Source organism: Cinclus cinclus, chromosome 1 (genome assembly GCF_963662255.1).
Source record: "Cinclus cinclus chromosome 1, bCinCin1.1, whole genome shotgun sequence".
NCBI lineage: Eukaryota > Metazoa > Chordata > Aves > Passeriformes > Cinclidae > Cinclus > Cinclus cinclus.
In genome coordinates this window covers 105550671-105561928 of record NC_085046.1, presented here as the reverse complement: position 1 = coordinate 105561928, position 11258 = coordinate 105550671, and the positions used below count along the sequence as shown (strand labels likewise).

The 11258-nt window shown below is 39.3% G+C and overlaps 1 protein-coding gene across 2 annotated transcripts; it reads right to left on the bottom strand.

Moving 5' to 3' along the window:
* Window positions 1-309: 309 nt before the first annotated feature.
* Window positions 310-10912, bottom strand: RIOK3 (RIO kinase 3). Of its 2 annotated transcripts, none has more exons than XM_062488556.1 (13): window positions 10766-10912; window positions 9899-10020; window positions 8892-9037; window positions 8669-8773; window positions 8023-8132; window positions 7165-7308; window positions 6143-6270; window positions 5049-5237; window positions 4409-4568; window positions 3307-3387; window positions 3129-3218; window positions 2727-2834; window positions 310-1645 (listed from the first exon to the last, which is right to left on the bottom strand). In XM_062488556.1, the coding sequence occupies exons 1-13, from the start codon at window positions 10832-10834 to the stop codon at window positions 1544-1546; spliced, it is 1554 nt and encodes a 517-aa protein (XP_062344540.1). In that variant the 5' UTR covers window positions 10835-10912; the 3' UTR covers window positions 310-1543. The 2 variants fall into 2 exon arrangements, with proteins under 2 accessions (XP_062344540.1, XP_062344531.1); XM_062488547.1 differs by having other exon boundaries at window positions 5049-5234.
* Between the last annotated feature and the right edge of the window lie 346 nt (window positions 10913-11258).

The following is an 11258-nucleotide window of genomic DNA, read 5'->3' as shown; positions in this document are numbered from 1 at the left end:
CGGAACAGACTTAAGTATCCAAAATATACAAATTATTTTATTTCAAAAGTGAGGGGTAAATGCAAGATACTTACCTGATTTAGAAAAAGGAAGAGGATCCTTCTTTTTCTGGGAATGAAACTGGCAAACCTAAGTGTTGGGATGAAACTGGCAAAACCAAGGTTGTTTACTGTTCATGTAGCACCCACCCAAACAGTAATTTTTATCTTGTTGGAATTAGTGTAGTCCTACCCTAAGACTGCTGTAGTGAAGCACCAATGATCAGTGAAGGCCTCTGGGATGCAAAGAACCATGCAAGAATACCACCACAAGATCTTAAAATTTTACTTCACCACCAGTTTCCCAACAAAAAGAGATTTAAAAGTCACTTTCACAGCACACTCTGTGAGAAGGTCACATCTAGCATCACTATATTCTGCTTGATAAAGAGCAGCACCAGAAACTAGAAACCAGAAATCAGTTAAAAAGTTGACTAGAATTCCTTAATTCCAAACTATCTCACCACATCAGATCATCTTTCCATGTGTTTTTTGGAGAGAGAAACATCAGTAGATTTTTATAAACTGCTGGGGAAAAAAAAGACTGACATTAAGAATAAATAGGCTGTAGAAACCAGTCTAAGTCATCATTATTTCTAAGTAAAGGGTTTTTTTGCTTATAGGTGCAAAAAGAATACTCAGATTTATCTATGATTATCTTTAGGGCAAGAACACTTGATGCTCCCAAGACAGGCTTATTATAATTTTATTTTTGGCTTGCACCAAGTTCTTGGAACCATTTGTGTATTAAGAGTAAAGCTACCTGAACTGACTCTTTATTATACATCGTTGACTCAGGATTTCCTGCCATATCACCACAGGAGTCCTCTGCTGGTTGGAATCAAATCTGTTTCCCATGTAGTACCCAACAGTATTTACAGAGATAATTAGAGCTACATTCCCTGTAGTTCAAATGAAGAAGTCCAGACTTTTGCATTTATAAACATATTACTTTGCTAAATGAACATTTTCATATGATTGCAGTGCCCAGTTTGCCTTTTCATTTTGCCCTTGGTGGACATGTATGAAAGACATTGTGTCCATAGACAATGTTTGATTACTTTTTCAAGTTGCATTAGGTAAAAACGAGAGGGACTTTTCTAATGTGCTTTCCCACTAAATACTTGGGACAATACAGATAATTTCAAAATATTTTTTAGACTAAAAGACGTGTATGCTCTCAATCACACAAAATATGACCATCTGAGCTACATTAGTCTCATGTAACTGGGCAATTGGTGAAGTTGTCAGTCTGTTCAAAGTGATAGTGACAATCCATTCTCACAGTGCCAGCCTGATGTGTGGGATTAGCTTAAAAAAAAAAAAAAAAAAAAAAAAAAAAAAAGCAAACCACTGAGGCATCACCATATGCTTGCTGTGTTTTCCATTTTAGTATTCCCAGCCAACCACTCTCTTGACAATGGCAGTTGGCATTTATCACTGCATCAACATAGTCAGAAGCAGTAAATCTGTGTTTTGTCTCATCAGCAGCTATAAACTAAGTGCTATTCATCATATATAGGTGGGTCTCCATCACTGGAAAACGTGGACAGTTTCTTTCCATGATTCTGCACATGATCTTCATTCATCTTCTCCAAGGCTTCAATCTAGAGAGCAAAAAGTAAAACCATGCTGAAATCATAAAACCATGCCAGCAGCAGAATGCTTCTAAACAGCATTAAAAAAGTAGCTTTGGAGGTCAGAGCAGGTACGTAAAATGTTGTTATTTCAAAGGTTCAGTCACTTGTAACAGCTCGAATACAGCAAGGTACACCTTGAAACATCTGTTCTCAACAAGTTACTAAAATGCACTCCTTTACAGCTTGAAGCTAGGTAACTAAAATGCACCACTTGCAGGGAGGACTGGATGATTTCTTAAGACTTCAGCTGTATTCCTCAAAGTACAGAAGGGTACCTTTCTCCAACAAAGAGGTTGTGGAACTGTGACACTGTGTTCCCTTTATCTCTTTCTCACTTTGACCACCTGCCTCAGGAGCCACCTGATTTCCAGCTCCCACCTACTCCATGCTGGACTAGCACAAACCTGCAATGTCATTAGTAATTAGCAAGAGCAGAATTGCCATATTGCCCTTACTTGAATTAGAAAATATGGAACATTTGACAACTTGTTTTTTTTAAAAATCTGGTATCAGGACGCAGGCCTTGAGGAGTTACAGCCAAAGGTTGAAAATTAAAAGCCAACAGTGGCCAAAGATTCCTAAGTACGTATTTTTTACATCAGCATGATTTTAAACTTCGAAATTAAAAATGCCAGAACTTTAAATCCAAGTAAATTAACATCTAAGCCATGAAAAATAAGCTGTAGAATAATTACTATTTTTAACCCAACTTTCCTTTTGCTGTACAACCTTTAATGTACATAAGGCAAGACAACAGCTTTTAAATTAAAATATATCACTAGATTTGCCTTAATACCGAAATGAAGCAATTATATTCAACATGAAGTCTTTTCTGCTTGGAAAGGGGGTAGAGAGGTCTGTCAATCTGAGTTTCTGTCAAGTACAGTACCTGTACTAGGTTGAAATACCCAAGGTTTTAAGAAGAGATGCAGAATAACTGCTGAAATTTTACTCATACCAATCACACAAACTAAATGTGGAAAGTTAAGGTATTATAATAGCTACCATAGCTAACCAAATTAAAACTGTTAGACAGAGAAAGCTATACCTCTGCTTGGAAGTCTACTTCATTGTCAGCTGTAATATTTAAACCTGAGACAGCGTTGAAGAGTTCACGCTCATTAAGTGCTTCTGCCACGCCTCCTTTCTGGAAGAACTAGTCAATATAAAGAGCACACATTAAGCACTTTTCTACAGAGAACAAAATATTCCTTTGACTTTCCCCAGTTACTACATTTACCCAAGATTACATTTTTTTGTTGACCCACAGATAAACATAACTGAAAGAAGTTTTAAGTTCTAGTGGTATCATTTTACTTTTCCACATTTTTTTCATTTTCAGAGGACACTATCAGCATGGAAAATCTCTAAGAGTAATCTTCTATATTTCTAAGATATCTTGTATCTTAGAAAACATGCAGCATAACAGAAGATTGTCAGGAGGTCCTACCTGTGAAACATTCCTACAGTCTCTGAACAAAAACTCAAGTCCATGAGGATGGGTTGGCTCCACAGACTGACTGACATCAATGAGCCAGACCTGTAGTCACAGAGAAATAGAAATTCACTTTGTGTTAGTATTTAGCAGTAGCCAAAACCTTTTCCCCCCAAATTAAGAACAAACTCACCTTCCCATCATGCCAAAGCATGTTGTATTCACTCAGATCTGCATGGACCAGGTTGCACTCCCTATACAACTGCTGCATCATCTGCAAGGAACCAAATTAATGAAGGAAGTATCCTATACTTCAAATAAATATTGCTAGCATGACTATTAAAAAAAAAAAAAAGCCAAAACAACCCCAACCTTTCCCTAATCACCCACATAATTTATACAGTTTTTACCCAAGTCTTCACTACACCTCCATCCAGGGAATTGCAGTTTTGGCAAACTGTCAGCAAACTAAGCTTTTATCACTGAGCTTAGTTTTGGCAAAGTCAGAAGAGCTACTCTGGTAAACTCAAGTCAGCTCTGCCAAGCAGTCCAAGTGCAGGAGACAGATAAGCATGTTCTCTACACACATGTAATTTTCACTTCTGTCACACAAGAAGGAAGTCTCACAGTTGTAGAGACTGAATCCTAACCAGTACACAAATTCACCTGAAACACAACTGTGTTGCTCACTGGTCTCATGCATTTGAGACCTAGTCCACTCCTGTTACCAAGTTGTGGGGCTAGTTGACTGGTTGGATTTTTTTAATATCTATAATGTGAGTGGACAGTTAGCAGGTGTGTGTTTGAACCAAGCAGATAACAGGAAATTAGAATATTTCATGGTGGATGCTTTAATTAATTCTCCAGTTTCTATGAGAATCTAGGTTTGCTGAAAAGGGGGCAGGCGATTCACTGGCGAGTGCTTAAGCATTGTAAATTAAGTGTCTGGTAAGCCCAGAGAGACATCAGAGAATTTTCTAAACCACATACTGCTTCTATAAAAGAAGGACTACTTGCTCACAATTCTTCTGCTGTTAAGCATCTGTTTGTCATCAAATTCCAGTATGCTTTCCACACAGATTAAGATTAAATTTAATTCTAGTTTTTTTTCAGTGCATAATTTCTTACTGATTCTAAGTCACACATTAAACAGCAGCAAAATAAGACTTTGGACTTCGTATCTTGAAGATTATGTAAGCATCCTGAAATGTAAATAAGTGCTCATTTGTCCTTACAGTTATTCCCTTAAATGCAAATGCAACCCAGAACTGGAGGAGAAATCAGCATCATCTTACATTAAGAATCTGATAGTAGGCCTTTTTCATATCTTCACTACTAAGCGTTACATCCTTTAGTTTAGGAGCTGGGACTTGATCCTGGCCAATGAAAGACATAACCAAGACATGTTTCTTAAGGATAACCACTTGAGGGCAAGGAATTCCTGCATTTTGCATTCTGTGGATCAGAAGATAGATACTGATTAAGAAAAACAGAACAAAAGTTTCAAAGTCCCCAAAGTTCTAGTTCCCACTATCTCATTTGCAACCTGAAAGCTGTGTGAGAAACTTAATCCAGAGTAAATAAAGTCTTTGACAGAACTGAAAACTGAATAATTTTATATATATATTGCACAACATTTTACACAGGAAAATTCAGATTCAGAAGTTATAAGTGAAGCTAAAAATGCTCACTGAATACTAATCACTTTTACAACTAGAACCTGTTAATTTCATGAACCTGTAAATTCTGCTGCAAAATCACTGAAGATGCTGACAACTTATTAAACTATAAAAAAATCAGACGCTTATTCAATCTGTTCCAGGTTGTATATTATTTTGGCCTAAAAGTCAAATACCCAGACATAAAGCATCTTCCTTAAACAGGGAATAGGAAACTGACAGGCATTTGGCTACTACTTCCTTTTTCTTTCTTTACCTTGTTAAGTTATGCATTTCTTTCTCAGCCCACATTCTAATAATTTTTCGTGGATTCAATTTACTGAAGCGGTCTTTAAACCTGTAGTCATCCTTAATGTATTTGTCACGGTTCTTGAATTCGTTAAGAGTTGTTTTAAACACTTTGATGGCACATTCTGCAGGAATAACTTTATCTTCAGTTGCACTGCTCATGGAATAAGACAAATATGTAACAAAGTTAACTATTCACATTTACAAGCAAATGCATGGGTTTGGGTTTTTATACATTGCAACATACAGCAGTTTTTTATATAAGATAGTATCTAATTTTCTATCACATTTAGAAGCCAATTTAAGCTTGTAACAATTATATTATTAAACTTATATATGGATGTTTGGGTTTTGGCATTTTGATTATAAGTTGCTTATCAAATAGGTTACCTCTTCCGATTTGTTAAGGCACATCTTTTCTCCCCAACTCTCAACTTCTCCAACTTTCTCTCTTGACATCTCTAAATACATTATCTGTATTTGAGTTTTATTAGTTCTTTTTCAAATATCACTGGTTTAAGGTCAGTTAAACACAATCCAGTCACCATAATGCACTCTAATCCTTCCAGTATGGCAGGAAGGATTCAAGAAGTAAGCAGCATCCCAACACTATTCTCAAGATAACCTGAAAGTAACAAACAGCACCTCCACTGAGCTGCAAACAGAGAGCTGACAACAGAGCAACCTCTATGGAAAGACAACCTTCAGGTAGCCCAAGATCCTCACAACAGCTCTGTGCTCTGAGGCAGGTTGGTGGAAAGAGTTTCTCAAAAATCTCAAGATTTCTTTTTTTTCCAGAAGGAGTACATATTTTTCCACAGAAAGGTGTGGTGGATTTGTCCCCATTCATTAATAGCCTCCAAGAAGGAAAGTGGGGATTATTCTACTTTATGGTTGGCATGATTAGGTTTTCAGATTTTATTATTATATGCACATACATGAATACAGCCTCTAAGTCTCAGAAACAAAAAAGATGTGGATGTTTAAATATTTTTGTGTTTTCTGCTTTTCAAGTCATCTCTTGTACTTAAACCTATCATCATTAACAAAAAATATACTCACTTTCCTCCATAGGCATGAAAAACAACAGATTCTTTTCCTGTGCTGATGCAGCCTGTAATGGTCTCCAGCATCCCAGAATTGACCATCTTGTACAGAAGTAAACGTGTTTTAGGATCCACTGCTTTCTCCTACAAGAGATTAATAGAATTAATATGCAAGACATGAATACTCAGTTCAGTAAGGCAGTTCTTTGCTTTACCATGAGTTTAGAATATTTATATACTGTAAGAATTCAATTAAGTGGAAAGAATAATGTATTAATAAAATTTCTCTTAACTGACAGAGGGGAGGAAAAAAGCCAAACCAAAATAAACATCTGAAGCAAAGCAAATCTGCTCCAGGAGTGATTTAATGATTTAATATTCTTAGTTTCCCATTAGCTGTGCAGCACATAGAGTATTTAACTAATTGCACAATATAGACTGTGGCTCGACAGCACTTTCCACAGTGTTTTCAAGAAGTCTTTACAAATCATGAATCACAATATCCCAAGTATTATATTTCTTTGAAATAAGTAACAATAAACCAAAGCAAAACACACAAATGTGAAGAAGTCCACATCAGGAATCATCAGAGGCCCTATTCCAAACTCACCCATACAGTCTATCAAGTAAATTCCTAAATTATTAGGTCAGTTGGTCACCTAATCTTCCTGAAACTTGTTATGAAGACCGATATTTGGAGCCATATAGTTCAACTGCAGAGGATTAATCCTCTGGATGTTTCTATAAGTAATTTCCAGGCAGTTTATTATTAATAGCTGATTAAAAGACAAGTTTACAAAGACAGAAAAAAACAGTAGCTGCTTGCTCTTACTTCGACATGGCTCTCACAGTAATGCAGCTCTCACAGTAATGCAGCTCCCTTTTTCTAGTAGGAACTGGCTGATATAACTTCCTTCAGTAATGTTAACTTAAAGTTGCTTAGCTGTTTTGCTAAAAATGGAATGTTGCAAGAAGTTACCCAGCAGTGTTTAGCTATTACACAAGATAAGGAGTAGATAGACTTTACTGAAAACATACAGCAGTGGAGTGCTCCTTCTTCTCGTGGAGCCTTGCACTTCGACGTTCCTCAGAGTATGCATGCTGTTTTAAGGCATTGAAGACTTGATTTGACAGCTTTAAGTCCATCCCAATTCCATCCCCAACTTGGAATTCAGGTGCAAACTACAAGTAGAAATAATAGGAATTTAAGCGTTGTTACTAGCAGATGCCAAAAGTTGGCACAAACAGAAATTTCTCATTCTGATTTGGAAAATCTCAGGATATAACTGGACCTTTGCAAAACCCACTTTGTGTACTGTTGTCACTATGTTAAAAAACACTGCTTTAAACTCAGAACTCAAAGTTCTGCCCAAATTGATATAAGATTACCTAACATCCTACAAAAATAGCACTTGCAGCATATTCTTATTTACAGAAGTTGAACCAGTTACCTTAAAGAAAATGAAAGGTATGTACTACAGATAAACAGACTGAAAAGCTGTAAGTCAAACAACTGACTAAAAATAAGTTACTTTGCTTATCAGACAAAATTAATTAGTAAAAAGATTATACATCTGTGCTCTTCAAAAGTAGCTTTTGTGTTTTATTTGCTTGTGTGCCAAACTTGCTGATAGTTTTGTTTTGGCAAAACAGTTCTGTGCAAATTCTTGAATTGCTCAATAACAAACCATTATTAAACAGAAAACCCATAAAACTCAAACTGCCAATGTGAATAACCAATAAAGCAAGGACTGCATTGCTTTCATCCAACAGGGGAAAAAAATAAAAGTCAGCACCCTACCCAGCAGCACTGGTGGACAAGCATTAGTTCTCTGGCTGAATTGCAGAATTCCAGTTTTACACACACAAAATAAGTTTCCCTAAGTTTGCACTTACATTTTCCATGCGAGCAGTGTTTTTTCTTCCACATACCACTTCATCATGTTTCGTAGTAATGTCTTTTCCTTTCCCTATGAAACCCCTTCTTGGTGTAGTAGTAGGTTTATCTGCCAGCAGTGAGAAAAATAAACTGAACTTTACATCTAAACAAACATAACCAATGCTCATTGAAGTCCCACAATATCCACAAAAGAGCATAATTTTATTTATAAGACAGAATAAATTATTTCAATTGTCCAATCTTAATACAGTCTTCTCTTATCCTAAGCATGACAGCTTCTTTGGCTATGTTACAACTTACTTCTCTGGGGTGTCAGACACATTTCTGGCATGCTACAACAGGAGTATTCAATATCATGTGGAGATGATATGTAAGCCATATCATCCAAACATAGATGACAAATAAGCACATCCCACAATACTTCCCATGTACACTGGTTATTTTGCCAGTATACAGCCAATATGCTGGCAGGCAGAAGCCTGATGTTACCCACCCAACCTCCTGCTGATACCTCCGACTGAGGTGATCTGATTTTAATGTAGCTGGTGTCTCTCCTTACATTAAAACAAGATCTAATTTAACTCTATCATATTCTCAGGTCTATTGGCTGAAGAAATTGTCTTGTTTAAAGCTGTCACATACCTGCTCTGTATGGATCATGACGGGTATCCTGCCAATCAACCTCATCCTCTGAGCTGTCACTGTCATAGGGATGCACCTTCCGATAATTTTCAAAGGATATGGAGACTTGAAAAACAAACCAAATAAGGATATCAGGGATTTGCAACTTCCTCACAGCTCTGCCAAATTAAGCTAAGCACCAAGAATAGCTCCAAAGCTAAAATATTCCTTCAGATGAAGGTACCTTTGCTATCTCCATTGATCTTCTTCTCTTCACGCCGAAGCTGTGCATCGTATTCCCTGTCAAATTCCATCTGCAGCATCTGAGCTAGCATTAGATCACTAGAAGTGTCAATATTTTCTCCTGTAATAAATGGTCCTTCAGCAGCACTGCGTATGATGAAAACAGGAATTTTAAAAAATTAAACATAACAATCTAAACAGAAACACTGCTTTATACCATCTTCCCACTCTGCACAGCAGACTTCACACAGAGCTACACAGAAAGGAATAGATCTCAGCTGTCTGCCTCCTCTCCAAGCCAACACTATATATTAATAGATCATGACTTCATTTCACTTTACTACTCATTTACAGTGAGTGGCAAATTTTACTTAAACTTATACTTAAACTTTTGGTTGTTTACCACTCTGCAAGAAGCATTAAGCTCTATTTTTAAGATGTCCTTCAGGAAAAAAAAAAAAGGCAGTGTATACACATAGACTACAGGTGTATGCATGTGTATACTTACATATATGTTTAAAACATCCCAAATAGTGTTGCTTTGTTCTGCTTCACAGGAAAGATAGTAAAAAAATTTACAATTTTAGAACTAGCAAGCTCTTGGCCTTTGTTTAGAGCTTTCATGTAGTGGGAGGATACAGGTGATATACCTGATGGTTCTCAAAATAACATTGTACACTGTTGACAAGAGTTCCTAAAAGGAACTTGGAAAAAAAAAAAACATTTCTGACATTTCTCTAAACATAGCTTACAGACTGTGTTACACCTCCAGAAAATACAAAGAAAACATCAACAAGGAAGGAAGAGCAACAGAGAAGAAAACCCAAGGAAGACTTTTAGCTGCGGAAGTCATCTTTACTGAAGAAGATCTGAAGAAGCAGAGTTAGGGGCAACAGGCAAATCATTTACTATACTGCTGTGCACTGAGTTCATGGTAAGAAAATGCACAAGAGAGAGAGAAGATGGCATCGCAACTATGGAGATCACTAATCCAGGACTTCAACTTACGCAACCACTTCAGGAAAAGCAGCATTTTCTTCTTCCAGCTGCAATTCTTTTGCCAGCTGTTCACTCATTACATCAGCAAGAGAACATGATATTGATGTTGTGCTAGGGGCTCCCCACGGACACTGTAAATAAACATTTTATTCAAGTCAGCAAGGCTTGTGCAGTGACAACACAATAGTCAGGATAATTAGCTATCGCTGGCTCAATAAACTCATGTAATCCTGTAAGGGCTCTTCTACAGATACTCGGGGAACTACTCAAGAAGTAATTTCATAAACTCAATAGGGAGAACGGGTTGAAAAACTGTTGATAGTCACTTACTAATGAAGGAAAAAAAGTCAATTTGTCAGTGTCAGTACCCTCGGGAGACAGGGGTAAAGCCTTCCAAGGAGGTTTGCATACAAGCAGACACACAACCTACGAAGAATTTCTCTTGGAACGAGCCAACAGCAATGGCATACGCACAGCTTCCTCCCCCGCTTCCAGAGCCCTGAAAGGTCAACCACCGTAAAACATTCCCTCAAAACCGCAGAGGGACACGCACACCTCGCTCGGGGAGGCCGGCATGGGGAGCGGCGAATCCAAGCGAGCTGGGACTCGCTGCCTGCCGCCGGGATAACCGAGCTCGCTCGGCTCCAACTCCCTCGGAGGGAAGCGACTCAGTGAGCAGGCTGTCACAACAGGTCTCGCCACCCAGGCGGTAATTGCCCGTAGCAGCAGACCGCGCTCGGCTCGCTCTGCCGAGTGACCGTGACCCTGGTGATGCTGGCAGCAGTTCGCAGCGCCCTCCCCACGGCCTCGGACCTTCTCCTCCTGCTCCTGCACCTCGGCGGAGCCACGACCCCCCGGTGCCGGCACAGCGCTCACCTTGCTCTGCCAGGCGGGGCCCGGCCCGGCGTCGGGCGCGGCGGCGGCGGCGACTCCCACCGAGTCCATCGGGCACGCAGGGGCGGGCGGCAGCGGCGGCAGCGGCGGCAGCGGCAGCGGGGTCTCTCCGCGGGGCAGCAACAGCTCCGATCGCGAAACCTTCCGGGTCCTCCCCGGTTCGGCGCGGCCGTCAGGCGGCCCATTGGCCGGGGGTGCCCCGCCTTTCCGGTGATGTCACGGGGCGGCCGCGGCCTCACCGGCGGGCGGAGCCTGTCAGGGATCCCCAGCGCGGCCGGCCCTGCCCGAGGGGCAGCGTCGGGCTGGCAGTGACGCCAAAGGGAGAAATTAAATAGCTGACGTTTTTATCTCGGGAAGTAACCAAGGGAACGGTGGGAGGGGAAGAATAACCCCAACAAATCAAACAGTAAGCCAGTGGCAAAACAAATGGATGAAATGGAGTCCAGAGAAGGGCAACAGAGCTGATGAAGGGTCT